This window comes from Suillus subalutaceus, assembly GCF_016647625.1.
Source record: "Suillus subalutaceus strain FC151 chromosome Unknown DFJ58scaffold_84, whole genome shotgun sequence".
Taxonomy (NCBI): Eukaryota; Fungi; Basidiomycota; class Agaricomycetes; order Boletales; family Suillaceae; genus Suillus; species Suillus subalutaceus.
Window position 1 is genome coordinate 67401 of NW_024540333.1, and position 17739 is coordinate 85139.

Consider the following 17739-nt stretch of genomic DNA (forward strand, 5'->3'; position numbering starts at 1 on the left):
GGAAATCGGTTCAAGTTGGGGTTTGCTGCTCGCCATCATCAACAACCTCGACGCCTGCCATTCCGACGTCTTAAGCGTACGGGTCCTTACTTTCTTTTAAACCTCACAGTCTCTTCAAGTTACACTCCTTCCGACGTTATTATGGACCAAACCTTTGACGCTTTCGACAAAGTTCAAGAATCCAATATGGCAGCCAAACAGAGGGTTAGTGGACTTTTGGTTGCTTTGACTTATGCTCATATTTGCGTTTAGTTTGAGTCGTTCAAGATGGGTGGTGGCTCTCCAGCCAATAGTTTAAACAATTTCATTCCAAAGCATTCACACGGACGATCTCGCTCTCGCAACAGTTCAATCTCTTCTCTTTCAACATTATCTATTTCTGCTTCCGCACCTTCATTCCCCTCTCCAGTTGAATTTTCTTCCAATAATGTACCTTCAAATGCACCCCCTTCAAAGCGCCCGAATTCCCATCACAGGCGTCGTTCTTCTGTTTCAACTCGCCGCGAGTCGGCAGAGCTTATGGGCGTGTCACTTCCTGACCTTCCAGCAGCTAATTCAGATGATAACGTAAATCTTGGCGACAGGGATTCTATTCGTCGCAGGGCGCTCTGGGCTCTTGAGGGAAAGCCTGACCTTGCTTTCTCCAAGGTCGAAATTCCTGATATCACGTCCCCTGATTTGACAAAGCCTTTTGAGTTCCGTGAGTTTTTCCTCGTTTGATCCTACGTCTATATTTACAAATGACATGTAGCAACCAAGCCGTCTTTCCCTCCTGGTACTGGTATCAGTGGGCATGGTATTAGTAACCTCATGAGCAAGCGTGATTCATTCGGCAAAATGTTTCCTTCTACTTCTACCTCCAAAGATCAGCTTCAGACACTAGTTGAGGAGGAAGAGGAAGAGGAGGAATCCCAAGAGGAACGTCCCGCTCAAGTTGCCGAGGTTGTCGAGGAACTGGCGGAAGTTCCCACTGTTCCGCTCGTTACTTCAGCCTCTACAGTGACAAAGTCTGCTTCACGTCACCGTCCTGCCAGCCTCAATCTCAGGCCTCTCTCTCTTGTGTCTGGAAATGCTGCCAGTTGCACACCCGGAAATCTCCCCACGCCCACTCTTACGCCGAATCATCTGCCCAATGGTCTGAGATCTCTCGCCTTGACATCCGGCTCTGACACCTCGCTCACGAATGCCAAGCTCACGAAAAGCAGTACGAAACGCCACTCCACCACTGTCACATCATCATCTTCCGGTTCCTTTACTCTTGCTTCACGTCGCTCTTTTTCGTCCGAAAGCTCCTCACTCTGCGATAACAACAGGAAACGCAGCAGCATTTCGTACAAACGCTCTGTTGCCTCCATTCCTCGTGGTGTGGGTGTTTTGCCCACACCTGATTCGACTCCCACCGACCGTCGGTTTTCGGAGTTAAACGACGTCGAATGTGTTGCAGAACAGCCCCTTACCACAGCCGAGCAACATTTTTTATTTAGATCTCACAATGTGCTCCTGGCTCGCATAATGGATCTCGAGCGCACGCTACGTTCGCGGTCAATGTCCCGATCACGTTCCCTTTCCATAGCTTCGGAAGCTTCGGCAGCGTCGTCCGAGCCAAGCGACGAGATGCTGCAGCTAATTTCGGATCTGAAGGCTGAGCGTGACGAGCTGAAGAGAGACGTAGATGGATGGCGCATGCGTGTAGCTGATGCAGATAAACAAGCTGGCGTCCTGGCAAGGCGAGTTGAGGCTGAGAGAAGAGAGGCCTGGGTGGCCCGCTCGCGGCTTGGTCTACTGGAAGTCGAGAAACGTAGCCTGGATAAGGCCCTCGGTAGCAAGAATGCCGAGCTCCAGGAATCAATAAGCCAGAGCCAGCAATTCAAGAAGGAACGTGATGGCATGAGGGGGGAGCTGGACAGGTTGCGTGCTCGTCTCCGAGATGTTGACCATGCAGTTGATGAGGTCATTCGCCTCCGCGCCGCACTCGAACAAGAGCGAAGCAGGCGCGCGGAGCTGGAAAAAGTTCTGGACGACGCCGGATTACTTAATACACCCACCATTCCATTTTCTGTTGGTGGGCAGGACAAAGGTTCAGTGCCTAGTCAGTCTTATGGCACCCGTCCTCGTGGATTTGGCTTCCAGTCCATTGACTCTGACGGCTCTTCAACTGATGTCGAGTCTGTCGACCAAAGCTTCACCAAGGCTGAATTGACCCTCGATGCTGTCACAGAGGAAGATGAGGACGAGGATGAGGACAGTTCCGACTGCGACTTTTCTGACGAGGAGGATGAGTTGGCTGGTTACGAAGATGCAGAAGATTCCGACCTCAGTTTCCAGAGTCCAGATGGCTCGTCCATCGGCTCCGGGGATGAACTCGACATCATGCCAGTCACAGTCCTGAACGAGGCCACAAACCGACTTAACTCATTGTCCAATGACGCTCCTTCGAGGTCTTCGCATTCTCGACACAATTCACTTTCTAAGACGTGGACGTTCCCCAGGGGTCAGCCTGTCACAGTCAAGCGTGATGTTGATGAGGTTGACCGGTTCTTTGGATGCCTCGATGATGTCGAAAATTCCCCCCCATTTAGTTCTGAGGAGATGGGCAAAGTGATGTTCACGTCGACATTCGGTCTTTCCTGCGATGATGACGATGAGCTGCCACCCTTTGTCATCCCTTCAGACGTTGGCACTATCGTCGACCTTCCGATGTCGAGGAGCCTTGATATTGTGCCGGAAGAAGACGAAGACAATGAAGGCGAAGCTGATGACGATAACGATGGCGAACTCCTTGGCGAGGAAGTCGAGGGCGGGATCCGTTTCACATTCAACCCTCCGCCAACTGCCTGCAGTCCTCCACCTGTCATCTGCATCACACCTCCGACAGAGTCTGAGCCGACACCTGTTGCAAGAAAACCTGTCATGATCTGTGAGCCTTTTGATGATGAGGAAGATGATGCTTCTCCCTTCACTTTCCCCCAGTCCAGGGTACAGGAGCCGATCACTCCGCCGACCTCTTCGCCGCCGACTTTGGAGGGCAGCAGCCGTCCATCGAGCCGGACAAGTAACTCGCCATCGTCAATTCCTCGTGCAACTTCACTGCGCTCGTTCATGCCGCTTACACCGCCCTCTTCAGCTACACCGCCCAGAAGGGCGTCTGATCGTTTTAATGCACTAGCGGACTATCCGGCGACGTCATTTATGACCCCTCCATCACGGCGCGACGGGGTCGCCCCGTCCTTCATTCCTCAACCAGTCTCGCCATCGCCATCCAAGATTTTCAGTCCTTCGAAATCTCGCGTTCCTGTTCCGCCGATGCGCTCCAAGGGTGCTACAAATGGTTCGGGATTTAAGCCTCACCTTAGATCATCCATGAGTGGGTTCTAACTTTTTCTCTTTGGTTTTCACAGCCAACGGAACTCTCAGATACTACGGTACCTCTGAGGAGATAGCAGAAGCAAAACTAGATACCTCCGACACTTGTGAATACCCTGACCAATATGCCTCGACTTCATCTTTATCGTCAATTATGTCTTCACCGCTTGCGGCACGAATTTCATTCCAGACACTGTCAAATTTTATTCCCCTCTCGTGGACGCCGGGTGCGGCTGCGGTTGTGTCGCGCACCACGCCTAGGACCTCGACTGATGATGCTGCAGAGGCAACATCACCATTCATTAGTGCCTGTCCTGGTGTACGACGCTCGATCGAAAGGAGGTTTGTTTCTAGGGATCAGCAGTTGGAGAAGCTGAGGAATCGACTGGGCAATAACCATATTAATGGCATAGGACGCTGTCTTGCGGTAGCTCCTTGTGGTGCTTGCAAGGGCGCCGACATTTTCTTGTGAAGAATCTTGCCAGTACGTTCCCTGATATATGCCTGTCCTAGTCGTATGCTTCTTTCCTTTCTATGTCCCCCCTACATCTCCGATTGACGTGTCACATACTTCTCACATCCCCCTCACTTTTCTTTGTCGTGTTATGACTGCCCGTAGAGGGGCAAGTCATGTTATCATGTGCCAATATTGTTGTTTTTGTATTATATTATTACGTATCTTCTAAGAATACTTGAGGACAGTCTTCATTCATGCCCATATTTTTATTTGTCACGTCTATGCATTTCTTGGATCTCACTGCGATCGGATATCGAACGATTGTGAGATTGATCCCCGACTCCCAACGTTAGTCGCGTGGAAGGCTATTGTCGAACACGGTGGATTTTCCATCTCCCAAAACCTCTGCGGGCTATAACCGTGTTTGGGCCTTTTTGGTTACATTCATTTGGTACCAGCTTGTCAAGTTGTCTTTGTGTTCAGTTCTCACTGAACCCCTTTTTTCCGTTATGCATGCCTCGGTGGGCCACTCCTACAGACTCCTACATGGTGTCTTGAGCTTTCCATTATGGGTGTTCTAGAGTTTCACGTTGACCTCTGTTGACATCTCTATCCACTGGTGGGGAGGCGCAGCACCACCAAAAAAAGTGTGACATTATGTAATCTCATCTAGATGGACGAGGGTAGGCTACCCTTTGCATCTTTCACTTCTTGTAAACGCTTGCGCAAGGCAAAACTGTCCTCGAACTTAGCTAAAGATTAAATCAACCTTTGCATCTTTCACTTCTTGTAAACCCTTGCGCAAGGCGGGACTGTCCTCGAACTTCAGACCAGCTTCAAATGCCTCGACAGCCTCGTCATATCGTCTTGCACCGTGCAATGCAGCCCCCTTTCTCGCATAGCCTTTGGACCACGACTGATTAAGCTTGATACACTTCATCACCGCATCTAAGGCATCAGTATGCCAGACCCGAATCTGATGGGGCACACCTGTTCTGCGTCCTCTAGCGCTGTAGCCCACTCATTCTTGCCAGCTTTTGCAGCACTCCGATTTGAAAAGAGGACATGGTTCGAAGGGTCGATGGCGATGGCAGCTGTGAAGAACTCGATCGCTTTGTCGTAGTCCTTGGCATAAAAGGCCTTGTTGCCCTGGTCTTTCAGCGCATTTACCTGTACAAGTGTTTGCTCGCGTTAAGTTGACCGGTTAGACAATGATTTGGATGGTTAATACACACATCCGACATGCTCGTTGAATTGAGGTTGGTGAAATTCTTGATTAGATGGGTGTTGTGGTGAAGATAGATCTTTCAGACTATGTATAGTCTTTCACCGCTTGTTACTTCCCCTCTGTCCTGGTACTTTAAATTAAATCCAGTGCCCGTCGGGTCTTGCCGCGAGAATCGAAAAGTGTGTTCTGGCCTCCGGCTCGGTTGTCATTTTTTCGTTTGGTAGTGAATCCTGACAGTTTTGGTCAGTCTGTCGAGAATCTAGGTTGGCACACCTCGGGGATATATCTCATGTTTCTGAGACGACCCTCATGCATGAACGGGAATTCCTTTTCATGGACAGATTATCTCATGAAAAGGAGGTTTCGGCATAATGACTGGGCCCTAGAGTGAAGATGAACCTCCGAAGATACACCGCAAAAAGGTTGTCAGCAGGTTTCGAACCAACTCCAAGAGATACAGATTTTGACTCTGTTGTGGTGACCGCTTGGCTAAGACCAGTTATACGGACTTCCGAGGAAACCACCCACGAGTAAATGTCAAGGTGTGTTCCAATAGAAAAAAATGGTCGCTGGGAGGTTTCAAACCTGCGCAGTCCATCGGAAAGAGATTTTAATTCTGTTGCTGTAACCACTTGGCTGAGACCACTTGGATGGACCTCGAAGGAAACCATCCATGAGTGAATGTCAAGGTGTGTTCCAATAGAAAAAAAAATGTCGTCGGCAGCTTTCAAACCTGCGCAGTCCAAGAGAAACAGATTTTGATTGTGTTGCGGTGAAAGGCCAGTTAAGACGAGCCTCCGAGGAAACCATCCATGAGTGAATGACAAGTTGTGTTCCGAGATAAAATTGTCGTCATAAAGTTTCAAACCCACAGGCCAAGGGAAACAGATTTTGATTCTGTCCGTGGAAACCACTTGGCTAAGACCAATTAACGTGAGCTTCTGAGGAAACCATCCATGAGTGAATGTCAAGGTGCGTTTGGATAGAACAAAAACCTCATCATTGCCAGGTTTCGAACCTGAGAAGTCCAAGAGGAACAGATTTTGATTCTGTTGGGGAAGTGACCACTTGGGTAACACCAGTTATGATAAACATCTAATGAAACCGTCCATGAGTGAATGTCAAGGTGCATTTGGATAGAAAAAAAACCTCATCATTGCCAGGTCTCGAACCTGAGTCCAAGAGAAACAGATTTCGATTTTGTTGTCGTATCCACTTGGCTAAGACCAGTTAAGTTAACCTCCAATGAAACCATCCATGATAAATGTCAAGGTGTGTTCCGAGAGGGAAAAACCTTGTTGGCGGCAGGTTTCGAACTTGCTCAGTCCAAGAGAAACAGATTTTGATTCTGTTGTGATAACCACTTCAGCCAGGACACTTGCTTGATCTGACCCTCCTAGGAACTGAGTGAATGTGATAAGATCATACGTCGGCAGGTTTCAAATCCACACCACCCAAGAGAGCAGATTTCTAATCTGTTCTGGTGCCAGTTGGCTATGGCTACTTAAGATAGACCTTGACGGATCCATCCATGCGTGCCGAATGTTCAAGGCGTGATAAAAGGACAAAGATTGTTGAGCAGGTTTCGAACCTACACCACTGACCAGATTTCTGTCCAGTCACGCTAACCACTTGTCTAAGATTGATCAAGGTGGACGTCTACGAGTCGAAAAACATCATGCATTGACGGTAGAATCACATAGGATTAGCAGTCATTTGCTGCAAAATGGCTAGTTTGCGTTTAATTAGATGGACACAAAGGAATTAGTAAATTAATTAGCGAGTCGGGAACTGACGCCGACACCGTTATGCTGTAACTTGAAGTCGGTAGGTCCCGGCTGGCTGGTAAGCGTGGGAACAACGCGAGAGCAATCCGGTTAATCCAGAAACCAGCTTGAGGCTTCAGCAACTTCAACGTTAACCACCATGGTAGCACCCCGAGGATCACGCACTTTCATGCGCAACTGGTTTGCCATCGAGGTACTTTTCCCATAATTTGTGCTTGCGTGAGCTGACCGGTTTACTGCGCTCAGGCAATTCCTATGTGAGCTCGTATCTCCGCGTTGCTAAAGTTGAATTTTATTGACGACTAAACAGCTACGCCGTTATTGGTTTGGCCGTCGGAGGTGCAGGCTGGTATTTGTCCCGCCTCGCTCGTGGCCCTACGGGTACGATATATCTTCATTCCGACTTTATTCGCATCTGCTAACGAACGAGTGAACAGTCGTTTGGACGAAGAGTAACCCTACTCCCTGGAACGACGTCAAACAAGATGAAAACATCAAAATGTTGGATGTTAACTCGAGATTCGCAAAGAGGTGCGTCGTATACTCAGTGCATGGGATTCTAGAGCTGCGCTAACCCATTGGTATTGTTAGCTGGTCGAGGGACAAGCTATAACTTAAGCTCGTGCTGGAGGAGTGATATACCTTTCTTTCAGTCGTGCTCGTTGTCATAATACAGTTTGATTATATTCTGGAATCTGTTTTCCTCCATCATGACAGTTTCATGTGATCATGTCGTGTATTTCGGGCCGGATAATTGCTTTTAGTTTTTGGTCTTGGGACCAGATAGTGTTAAAAGACAACTTTGAACTGATTGCAATCATCTCATTCCCTCATTTGACGATCTGCGCCTATCTATCGAGTGGTATGGTGGCCCACTTCGACGCTCCTGATCCTGATTATCCTCTTCCTCCTTTTAATGAGATACCAGATGATGATGCTGACAAGCCGAAGGAGGCATACAAGCTGGTAACTCACATGCTAGATATCTCGGCTCCGTTCTGACTCTCGATCATCAGACTGCGACGTTGAATGGCTTCCCTGCGATCATCTTTGGCACTGCTACGTTTTCCCGTATCTATAACGAAGCTGATCATATCTCCGGAGTGACACCCTTGCGAGCTGCTAGACTGGCTCTGCGGTATGTGGCTTGCACGATACGGAATGTATTTTCTGAGAAGCCGACAGCTATGGTTTGAATGTATTCGATACTTCGCCATTCTATGGGGATTCCGAGATCATCCTCGGGAACGCTCTTCGAGCTTTGAGAGATGAATTCCCTCGGGATTCGTATACGTTGGTGAGTGTACTCGTGCAATGGTGCAGGAGGGTTAACAGTGACGCATGTAGGTCACCAAAGTTGGCCGCTATCCTGCCGGATTCGATTATACCCCTGAGGCTATCGAAAGTAGTATCGCGCGCAGTCTTCGGCGCCTGCACACCAACTACCTCGACGTCGTATACTTGCATGATGTCGAATTCGTTGCGGACGAGAAGCTCCCTAGAAGAGAAGGAAACCATGTTGCCGCTCTAGGGCAAGAGAAGGAACAATATGGGTTGAATGAAAATCAGGAGGGTGAGATCTACACGGACAAGGACCACAAGATTTTGTCAGCTGTCAAGAAGCTTTTTGAGCTGCGAGATGACAGAGGCGTCATCAAGCGCGTTGGGATCAGCGGTGAGCGCACTATAAATCTAACACTATCAATTTTCTCATAGACGTGAATCAGGCTTCCCACTTCCGACCCTCTTACGTCTCGCAATTCTCATCCAGAGACGCCTCGGGAAACCAGTGGACCTCGTGATGTCCTACTGCCACCTCACCCTCCAGAATAGCACCCTCGAGCAATTCAAATCCGCATTCGGGCCACGCGCAGGAGTGAAACAAGTTATCACTGCCTCGCCGATCGCCATGGCTCTCTTGCGGCCTTCGCCTGTTCAGGTGCACCCAGCGCCACTCGAGATCAGGGAGGCTGCGAAGAGGGCTGTACAACTCAGTGAGGAGTGGGATGCGTCTGGGACTGGTCTCCCCGACTTGGCGCTGCAGTATACGTTTGCACGGGCGAGGGAGATTGGGGTGCCTGTCGCGGTGGGGCTTAGCACACTTGAGGAGGTCCATACGAGTCTAAAGGCTTGGCATGAGGTGGATGCTGAGGGGTTAGCGACGAAGGAGGAATGGGTTACTCGGGTTCAGAGCGTGCAGAACTTGTTCAGGGATGTACAAAGGCTGGACTACTCTTGGGCGACACCTTGATTTAAGTTGGTGAAGGTGGGCAGGCATGTACAATTAAGTTTGCGAGAACAGTCAAGGAACAGTAGCTGAAAGTGTTGATAAAGCAAACGATATTTGAACTGGTACAAAACAAGACAACTACAGTAGTGTGATTTAGACATGATTGCATGACCGCGCAAATCACCGTGTCGTCTTGATAATTCCTGCGTTAATGAGTTTCATAACCTTCTGGCGTACGACAGGGTTTTTCATGTGATCTTGTAATGCGCCAGGATTGCCTTGCGCTTGCTGCAAAATTTGCTGCATCACGGGGTCGCCCATGATTTGCTGCAAAGAATTTTTGGTTAAAACCACAACTATATAGCAAGATCGGATGCCACTCACAGCAACTTCGGGATCCTTCATGGCTCGCTCAAGGGTCTGTTCCTCCGTCTCGTCGGAACGCTGAGTAAACAAGGCTTGCTGGATCTTGAATTCCTGAGCTTGAATCTCTTGCGCGTGTGCATTGGCGGTGTCGACCGACGAAGCGGCTTGTAGAGCTTCGAGAGCCTTACTATAGTCGCGCATTGTTTGCAGAATCGTAGCTTTCCGGATATATGCCTTGACTGAAACAATGTTCAAAAATGACCTACAAAAAATTAAACCCAATCAAAACTCACCGAATGCGGGATCGACCTCGATTGCTTTGTCGGCGTCCTTCAGCGCTTCAGCCAGTGCCATGAGTTTCATGTACGCTGCTGCCCTGTTGTTGTATCCTCTTGCATCGGAGGGATCACGCTTGATACTCTCTTCATATAATTTCACAGCCTTTGCAAAGTCACCACCCTTGAATGCAGCATTACCCTCCTCGCGCGCAACGGCAGACTTAGCGGGGTCGATGTACGCCTGCCGCTCGGTCTCGGCGATGGCTTTCTCGGTGACTTGGAGCTTTGCGAGGATGGTAGCGTCACGGTGTTCAGAGAGTGACTTTTGGAAGTACTTCTTCGCGGACACTAGGTCGTTCTTTGCGGTGTACGCAGTCCCGATACGGCCAAAAATTTTGGCGATAATTTTGTAGTCTGCGCGGAGCTGAATCCTCTGTTAGAAGACGTCCGGTACATGAAAGGGAACAACTTACTCCTCGGCCCTCGTCAACAGCCAACTCGCACGTTGCGATACATTGATCGTACTCTTTCGCCTCGAGATATGCAGCACCAAGATTACCGAGGAACGTGATATCCTTTGGCCACAGATCCCAGGCCTTCTTGAATTGTTCTGCGGCTTCGGAAAAGCGTTGTGCCTTGTAGTACTCTGTGCCCTGAGCCTTTGCGGCGAGTGCGTCTGCCTTGGCTTTGGCCTCCTCAACATCTTCATCTGTCATCTCGACATCTTCGGACTTAGGGGCTGGTGCTGGTGCTGGTGCCGGTGCCGGAGCTGGAGCTGGAGTTGGTGGAGTCTTCGATGTGGATGCAGATGGCGACCGAGGTGTTCGAGCCTTTGGGGGAGGAAGCTTGAAACCAGGTGGGAGCCCATCGGAGCCATCGGAGCCTTCGCCCGAGAAACCTTGCATATCGATACCCATGGCGACACCAAGGACGTCGATCATGCGGGGGTCTGACTGGAGTGCTCTATGGAGAATGGTTGAGTGCTGCCATGGAACAGGGGTTTTTGAGCTAAACGTACGAATCAGCGAGCGCGGGGTTTTGTTGGAAGAGTTTAAGCTGGAAGGGTCGTTTAGTTATATTGAGCGGGATGTTAGGAGATGATCTACCTTTTGCACGAACGCTGGGTCAGCGAGATGTTTTTGTGTTCGGGGATTAGTTGCCAGCTTGCCAATGAGGTTTGGGTCTGCAAGCATTCTTCCGAGGCCGAAGGACTCAGATCCATCCCTGCCTGGATTCAGCAGCACGTCCGTCAGCGACTGTTTTCATCTGGATGGACGAGGGCAGCCTACTCTTTGCATCTTTCACTTCTTGTAAACCCTTGCGCAAGGCAGGACTGTCCTCGAACTTCAGACCAGCTTCATATGCCTCGACAGCCTCATCATATCGTCTTGCACCGTGCAATGCAGCTCCTTTTCTCGCATAGCCTTTGGACCACGACTGATTAAGCTTGATACACTTCATTACCGCGTCTAAGGCATCAGTATGCCAGACCCGAATCTGATGGGGCACACCTGTTCTGCGTCCTCTAGCGCTGTAGCCCACTCCTTCTTGCCAGCTTTTGCGGCACTCCGATTTGAAAAGAGGACATGGTTCGAAGGGTCGATGGCGATGGCAGCTGTGAATAACTCGATCGCTTTGTCGTAGTCCTTGGCAGAAAAGGCCTTGTTGCCCTGGTCTTTCAGTGCATTTACCTGTACAAGTGTTTGCTCGCGTTAAGTTGACCGGTTAGACAATGATTTGGATGGTTAAGTTATACACACATCCGACATGCTCGTTAAATTGAGGTTGGTGAAATTCTTGATTAGATGGGTGTTGGGGTGAAGATGGATCTTTCAGACTATGTGTAGTCTTTGACAGACTGTTACTTCCCCTCTGTCCTGGTACTTTTATACAATCCGTATTATCACTAAATTCGTCATGGGCTTAGAATGGGCCAGAATTGAGGAACTTTCTAGAATCTTCCAACTTCCAAGCGCCCAAAATCGTTATCTTAATCTTATCAGATCAACCGTCCACCACTGGTACTAGTGTCTCGGAAATGTCGAAACTTCACGCCGTCTGCGGTTTGTCTATGACCTGGAAGGCAGTCAAACACACTGTTTTCACAATAGGTTCTTTGCCATGCAGCGGTACATACTCAAAGAAAAGGACCCCTACGAGTCGTGCACTAATATATTGCGCTTCTGATAATTTGTGTCTTCGCCATCTCTTGTGCGTATCATGATCAACCTGGCAGTTGTCCAGGGACCGTTGACACTTAGGCTGCATCACTCAGAACTCATCGCGAATGCGATTTGAGACATTAAACGGTGGTGACGCGCTACTAGGACTCAGAACGACAACAAATCCACCGAAGCTGGATTTCACCAATCCGCTCTGTCTCGTACTTGTCATCGCGGGATCAGTGCCGCCCACGAGATAGAAAAATTGGTTATGGCAAGGGTGATCGTGATATGGACTTCTGAGACTCGAATATTCTCTGTTCAAAGCTAGCGCTCAAACTTGCATACAGGAAACCCACCAGTACTCTTGCATTAATATTGCTTTTTTGATAATCTGCGTCTCTTCATTCCTCGCCATACTTTATGCGTATCACGCATAGTGATACAAAGAACTTAGGCCAGGCCGCCAAAATGCGACGCAGGGGCATGCAAAATCCAAAGATCTGCCACATTGTAAGGGTCCACTAACAGCACAATGAGCGACCTGGGTCAAAATAACTACTACCGTAGCTCGTCAGACGTCACCATTTGATGTGCTGCACAACAGAGCTCCACCGTCAGTCCATCCCGCACATCCTCGCTCTCTATTGGTTGCGAGATGTTGCGAGATCCACATCAAAGCATCTGCAACATTTGCTGGTGGCTGTCATTACATCGCACTTTGGGTGTAAACGAGTCCCTTTCGTGGGGTTTCTTCCCGGTAGTAATACACAACAGGAGAGTGGATCAACAACTTTTGACATTACCAACTTGAATACGTCGCGTGATGGTCATGGAGGAAAGCGAGCGATGAGGAGATGAACGCGTCAGAGCTCATTAAATGTCTGTCCTAGTATGTGAGTTTGCAAACCATCTAAACAAGAGTTTACGAATATAACAGTATTACTAGATGTATTGACGAGAACAAGCGAAGGCCAGCGGTCGCCTGCTGTTATTTTGCGAGTGACAGCTCCCTAGATGCTAAGAATCGAGGCTGGTTAGCCGGACCCATTCATGCCACATGGAGTCTTACGGACTCGGACATATGAACATAATTCGAACCAATACACGTACCTTCAGGCTGAAAATTCCAACTATGACCGCCAGAAAATCGAGCGATGTCCGTTTCTGAAGGCCTTTGGAGCCGAGACCCATCGAACTTCGGATTCACAAACGAGAGCCAAGCTCGACATCGCATCCGCTCAGATAGATGGGTCGAAAGGTCTGTTGGGAATTGTACCATCCATCGACGGTAGGAACGCGAACCGGCCCAAGAGTGGACTCTACAGCCACACCACGATGATTGGCGACAGTTCGCGGCACATTGCAAGTATGCAGAAAAGACAACGGCACAGTCGATTCAGATTTCGCATCATCAACACGAATAGCAGCTGGGATATCGACGAAAGATCCGAGGACTTTATAAGGAGGCATAAATAGTCGAAGACTAAGAAATCAAATCAATACGCGCAGACGAAACACGCCTTGTTTGCATATTAGCATCAGTACTGGTGTTGAGGAATATGGACGGAACGACCGACTTCGTTCTACGTGGTCTAACCGCGGGAGACAAGTACTGAAGTGGATGTAAGCACGGAGTCACCTCTCACCCATCCAGGATGACGAAGCTACCGACTAAAATTGACGTATGTGTCTGCATGGGTGATTTAGATGAGCCGTGCTTCTAGCTTGACATTAAGGTTGCACTGATATTGCATTCAATGCGAGGTGCGAAAGCTTGAAGAGTGGTTTTAATTTTTGGGATGGGGAGTTGCCAGGCTAAAACAGTATCATCCGCAGGACTTCCACAACCTTCAACTTCTGCACGGACAGTCGAGCACCAAGTATTGGTACTTGAGATCCTCTGTCGGGGATGAAACCCTGCGGTGCCAACGCTTTATTTGCAGATTAGCACTTGTATTGGTGTTGAAGCGGATGTAAACACTGGCAAACGCACTCAAGATATTCATTCGGGATCGATGAGTGAACATGCCTGCGCGAGTCAGTTATAGTGGATGAACTGTACCTCTATCTTGCCGTTGTTGTACTGGGGGGCGTTTAGTTGACATTGCGTTAAGATGCAAAAGGATTTGAAAAATGGTTGGAGGTACCAAGTCGACTCGCACTCGAATAGAAGACGATGCCACATAATTGTCGATGTGACTCGAGTAAATGACTTTGCTGGAGTACTTACATGTGAGAGAGGCATATGCGAAAGCAAGATGACTGCACCACGACAACTGAAGAGAGGACCGTCTATTCGAATGAACAGTTTGGCACATGGTGCACCGTGGATATCGATAAAGCTACGACGTTAACTTATGAAGAAAAAGGTTTTGTAGATAAGTGTTGCCGTCGAGGCGAGTTAATACGTCCACTCTCAAAGGACGTCGTACTGGTCACGAGTCTACACTGGGCAAGAAGCCGAATGTACAGCCACACGGTGTTGGAGTTGCCACGGTTATTCGTGCGAGAACTCACCAGATTTCACCGGTACCATTAACTTGCATTCATTCGAATTCATTCATCACTCTCCTTAAATCCATCGCATAACATGTCGAACATCACCGGGGGATTGGTTAGTATGTATGACAATGGTCTTATCCTTAAAATCAAATCTCATGCATAGACTTGGATATGTTTATAGTAATACAAGTATTCGAGAGGCTTGACTGGCTTCCGAGTCGATCGCCACCATCACCGTTGCCGCGAGGCAAAATGAAATAAATCCTGTGTCGATTCTGGCAAATCACCGGTCCACTGCCATGAGTCCATCATGATTCATGATGTTCCATATACGCTCAGGAGCTACTATGGTCATCAGGCGAGAATAACATACTTACCTGTGTATTCATAATGTGTTGGGCGTCCCGTCTCTGTCTCTCCTCATGGCAGCTTCCTCCATACCGACAGAACAAACTTGGGATCCAAACAGTCTTCTTGTATACGACGCACTCCCTCATCGCCAGGACTTTAACTCGTTGATACATGATGCGCAGTCCACTGTTGAGTCTAGAACCGATTTCTACGACCGCAGTCTAACGAGTCGCAAATATGCCCTCGTTGGAGTGGCGTGCTCAAGTATCTTCAGCTGCTCATGCATCGTTACAGGTATTGTCACTTTAGCCCATCATGGAGTTTCGGGAGTAACCGTGACCGACATGGTCTTCATTGAGCCTATCAATGCAATGATCCCGATAACTCAGTTTGACCTCAGGCAGAGGGAGATACTGACCCTGATACTAAACTTGATCGTCACACTATGCACCGAGTCCATAGGTTTCGTACACGGCATCTCATTGCGCTCTGCCTTAACCTCAGAGTCTCGACTTCATTTCAATACCAATCTCCGTCTTCTGACTGCAGCTCGTGGATGGTATAACCCCAATGGTGCCCTGCTTAATGGTATCATGACCGTCCTCCTCATTGTATCCTACACCTCATCCTCAATTGTCCTATGTTACAACACCGACTTCGGGTCGTACAGCTCGGATGTAACGGAGTCTATCGCCATCGCAGGGTTACCTCTCCTCAGTTTGGGTGTCGCACTCCTTCTTCAGGTGGTGATTACATTGTCAGGGATGCGGGCTGTCAAAATCTTGACATGGAGCTCCTCGCCTTTTGACTTGACCGCCGCACTGGTCCACCATGCGCAACTGACCCCGGTTACTTACCGGTGCATGCGTTGTGTGTCTGACCGGGACGTGGATGGAGGTCCAGCGAAGCCGTCAGTGACACAGCCCTCGGCGTGGCATGCTCATCCCAGCATCCGAAAAGTCGTCATATCTCTTTGGGGGATTGTTATAGGATACGCAGGATGGGCCGCACTCATCATGTACATCTGGGACAAGTACCCCAGCACTAGAATGTCAACAAACCCTCCGCTGCCAACGTGGTCGTTCTTTCCCAACAGGAATCCCAGTTCTATCGCGTATATTATTCCGGACTTCAATATGCAGGGGTGGATCCTGATTTACGTCAACCTGGCAATTGTCCAGGCACCATTGACACTTGGGCTGCATTGCTCGGAGCTCATCGCGAATGTTATCCAAGATGAAAGACAGTGGAGATGCGCTACTAGAAAGCAAGGGATTCGAGTGGCGACGAACCCGCTAAAGTCAACTTTCACTCATGTAGTGTGTCTCGTACTTTTCCTCGCGAAGCCTTTCCTGCGTGAGTGGTTCACATCTAATTTTTTTAATCAGCATCGTTGAACACCATCGACAATAACAGACTGGATGTTTGGGCTTTCGTTCTTTGTAGATGGCTTGGCCGGTGACGAGACGGTAGAAAAGTTTGTTTTAGGCATGTACGTTGCCCAGGTTCGCACTTACTGTACATGTAAAACCGCTACAACATCCTCACACACTCTTACAGATCTGGAACTTATGCATAGCGCTCTTTCTAATTGCCTGTTTCTTTACCCTCTTCTCACTACGCCGGCCACGCGGCCCCCAGCCAGCCACATATGGGCATATCCAAACGCTCGCCAACCTCGTGGATGAGTGGTCGCCCGTGATGTGGTGGGGCCACAAGCAGGACCAAATCCCGTATTGTCATGCCGGTAGGGTACTTACATGCTTACGAGGATCATCAATTGAAGGTTTTGCAGGAAACGAGCGATCATCCACTGCCGGATGTGAAGATGGACTGTGTTTATGCTGGTTTCGGTATCGAGTCCCCCGCATCTGTCTCGTCACTCTCGTGAGAAGCCACCGCCTTTGAAAACACATTTGTTGATTAATCTTTGTCGAGAAGTCTACATATGAGCTAAAATCATACTAGCCAAGGCCGGCTACGTGTGAGGGTTCGCGCGGCCAGCCATGTCATCGAAAGAGATGTTTGTGAACAAATCTAAACAAGACTAATGGTGTGGGGATTCCTCAGGCTCGATGTTTCCGATACTACTCCCACCATTGTCGCGTAGGACTGGGGCGACTCTCTTGCTACACAAGTTAGTACGTACTACGCATTTGAATTCTTTGATTCCACGAACATTCTCGCCCCAAATTCCAATTTCATTAGCCCACCCTTCAAATTCGGAGATGAAGCCTTCTCGAAACCTATGCCTCCTCCAGCACGATAAGACAACCCGTCTCCTATCCTCATGGCGCCTTTTAGACTTATACCTACTTGAAAAGAACGGAACGTGATGGCCGGACCTGAAGAAACTAACGTACACTTGCGTTCCGACGAGATCTCAATTGCAATTTTACGTCCATGATTTCGGAACTTGATATTTGGCGCCGTTGAAATTGAATATGCATAACGTATTTCCCCCGCAGTCACGGTAGCCTCGACACGTATCCCAGGCCTTGTCAAAAGTCCGTTCCCTCTTAAATCATGATGGAGCGGTAGAACATATGCAAAAGAAATCCAACCATCCTCCAGAGGATTTTCAATTCATGGATACATCGAATGCTAGTATACAATACACAAAAACGCAATAAGTATGTATGTAAGAAGAACCAAAAAAACTAGGTAACTAGGTAGTAGTAGGTATGTTGTACATCAAGCGAGGGATCGGACACGTGCACCAGGGTCGTCGCGCGGTGGGTAAGATCGGGTAATGAGTTTGCGTTGGGACGGGATGGGGGGTCATCGTTCGATGGAGTTAGATGGGGGGTCAAGCTTCAGCTTCAAAGGACAAGACCGGAGGGTGTGGGTGTGGGTTTGGGTGTGTGGGGAATAGTCATTTAGTGTGGGGAATGGGAACTGTCGCTCGGCGTCGGTGAACATGTGTGTGTGTGTGTGTGTGGGGAAGGCGATATCACTCGATGTGGGGAATACAAAAAGTACACGGTGTTTAAATCATGCGGTCGCCATTCG

At 48.9% G+C, this 17739-nt stretch overlaps 7 protein-coding genes across 7 annotated transcripts; 5 read left to right on the forward strand and 2 right to left on the reverse strand.

The window, feature by feature from the left end:
* Positions 1-141: 141 nt before the first annotated feature.
* DFJ58DRAFT_663350 (uncharacterized protein) lies at positions 142-3835 on the forward strand (the record flags this gene model as incomplete). Its single annotated transcript, XM_041382354.1, has 4 exons — positions 142-204; positions 253-700; positions 752-3364; positions 3399-3835. 4 exons carry the CDS (start codon positions 142-144, stop codon positions 3833-3835), a joined length of 3561 nt encoding a protein of 1186 aa, XP_041241793.1.
* Positions 3836-4426: 591 nt separating this feature from the next.
* On the reverse strand, positions 4427-5147 carry DFJ58DRAFT_481123 (the Tpr1 domain of Hop in complex with A Hsc70 peptide). Its single transcript, XM_041380591.1, has 3 exons — positions 5056-5147; positions 4811-4990; positions 4427-4754 (listed from the first exon to the last, which is right to left on the reverse strand). The coding sequence occupies exons 1-3, from the start codon at positions 5062-5064 to the stop codon at positions 4569-4571; spliced, it is 375 nt and encodes a 124-aa protein (XP_041241794.1). The 5' UTR covers positions 5065-5147; the 3' UTR covers positions 4427-4568.
* A 1692-nt stretch (positions 5148-6839) lies between these two features.
* DFJ58DRAFT_797634 (uncharacterized protein) lies at positions 6840-7661 on the forward strand. The gene is made up of 5 exons (XM_041390644.1): positions 6840-7028; positions 7082-7092; positions 7146-7216; positions 7273-7366; positions 7427-7661. Exons 1-5 carry the CDS (start codon positions 6975-6977, stop codon positions 7446-7448), a joined length of 252 nt encoding a protein of 83 aa, XP_041241795.1. The 5' UTR covers positions 6840-6974; the 3' UTR covers positions 7449-7661.
* A 1-nt stretch (position 7662) lies between these two features.
* On the forward strand, positions 7663-9145 carry DFJ58DRAFT_705357 (NADP-dependent oxidoreductase domain-containing protein). The gene is made up of 5 exons (XM_041383709.1): positions 7663-7801; positions 7852-7973; positions 8021-8132; positions 8183-8510; positions 8563-9145. The coding sequence occupies exons 1-5, from the start codon at positions 7700-7702 to the stop codon at positions 9084-9086; spliced, it is 1188 nt and encodes a 395-aa protein (XP_041241796.1). The 5' UTR covers positions 7663-7699; the 3' UTR covers positions 9087-9145.
* Positions 9146-11596, reverse strand: DFJ58DRAFT_797640 (chaperone). Its single transcript, XM_041390645.1, has 9 exons — positions 11470-11596; positions 11221-11400; positions 10999-11164; positions 10816-10937; positions 10728-10765; positions 10183-10672; positions 9725-10133; positions 9450-9670; positions 9146-9392 (listed from the first exon to the last, which is right to left on the reverse strand). The coding sequence occupies exons 1-9, from the start codon at positions 11476-11478 to the stop codon at positions 9246-9248; spliced, it is 1782 nt and encodes a 593-aa protein (XP_041241797.1). The 5' UTR covers positions 11479-11596; the 3' UTR covers positions 9146-9245.
* Positions 11597-12924: 1328 nt separating this feature from the next.
* On the forward strand, positions 12925-13350 carry DFJ58DRAFT_843167 (uncharacterized protein; the record flags this gene model as incomplete). The annotated part of the gene is made up of 1 exon (XM_041392925.1): positions 12925-13350. One exon carries the CDS (start codon positions 12925-12927, stop codon positions 13348-13350), a length of 426 nt encoding a protein of 141 aa, XP_041241798.1.
* A 1050-nt stretch (positions 13351-14400) lies between these two features.
* DFJ58DRAFT_747004 (uncharacterized protein) lies at positions 14401-16618 on the forward strand (the record flags this gene model as incomplete). The annotated part of the gene is made up of 5 exons (XM_041387501.1): positions 14401-14496; positions 14558-16083; positions 16144-16232; positions 16288-16479; positions 16523-16618. The coding sequence occupies exons 2-5, from the start codon at positions 14799-14801 to the stop codon at positions 16616-16618; spliced, it is 1662 nt and encodes a 553-aa protein (XP_041241799.1). The 5' UTR covers positions 14401-14496; positions 14558-14798.
* Positions 16619-17739: the final 1121 nt, after the last annotated feature.

What these genes read in the sequence shown, in the direction of transcription:
- DFJ58DRAFT_797634 (XM_041390644.1), top strand. Translation starts at nt 6,975, where the DNA reads ATGGTAGCACCCCGAGGATCACGCACTTTCATGCGCAACTGGTTTGCC. An exon ending in CCTCGCTCGTGGCCCTACGG is followed by an intron (nt 7,217 to 7,272) that starts GTACGATATATC and finishes ACGAGTGAACAG; the next exon opens with TCGTTTGGACGAAGAGTAAC. An exon ending in AACTCGAGATTCGCAAAGAG is followed by an intron (nt 7,367 to 7,426) that starts GTGCGTCGTATA and finishes TGGTATTGTTAG; the next exon opens with CTGGTCGAGGGACAAGCTAT.
- DFJ58DRAFT_705357 (XM_041383709.1), top strand. Translation starts at nt 7,700, where the DNA reads ATGGTGGCCCACTTCGACGCTCCTGATCCTGATTATCCTCTTCCTCCT. An exon ending in CGAAGGAGGCATACAAGCTG is followed by an intron (nt 7,802 to 7,851) that starts GTAACTCACATG and finishes CTCGATCATCAG; the next exon opens with ACTGCGACGTTGAATGGCTT. An exon ending in CAAGCGCGTTGGGATCAGCG is followed by an intron (nt 8,511 to 8,562) that starts GTGAGCGCACTA and finishes GACGTGAATCAG; the next exon opens with GCTTCCCACTTCCGACCCTC.
- DFJ58DRAFT_481123 (XM_041380591.1), bottom strand. An exon ending in CGCTAGAGGACGCAGAACAG is followed by an intron (nt 4,755 to 4,810) that starts GTGTGCCCCATC and finishes GCGGTGATGAAG; the next exon opens with TGTATCAAGCTTAATCAGTC.
- DFJ58DRAFT_797640 (XM_041390645.1), bottom strand. An exon ending in AGAAGTGAAAGATGCAAAGA is followed by an intron (nt 10,938 to 10,998) that starts GTAGGCTGCCCT and finishes TGCTGAATCCAG; the next exon opens with GCAGGGATGGATCTGAGTCC. An exon ending in ACCCAGCGTTCGTGCAAAAG is followed by an intron (nt 10,766 to 10,815) that starts GTAGATCATCTC and finishes CGACCCTTCCAG; the next exon opens with CTTAAACTCTTCCAACAAAA.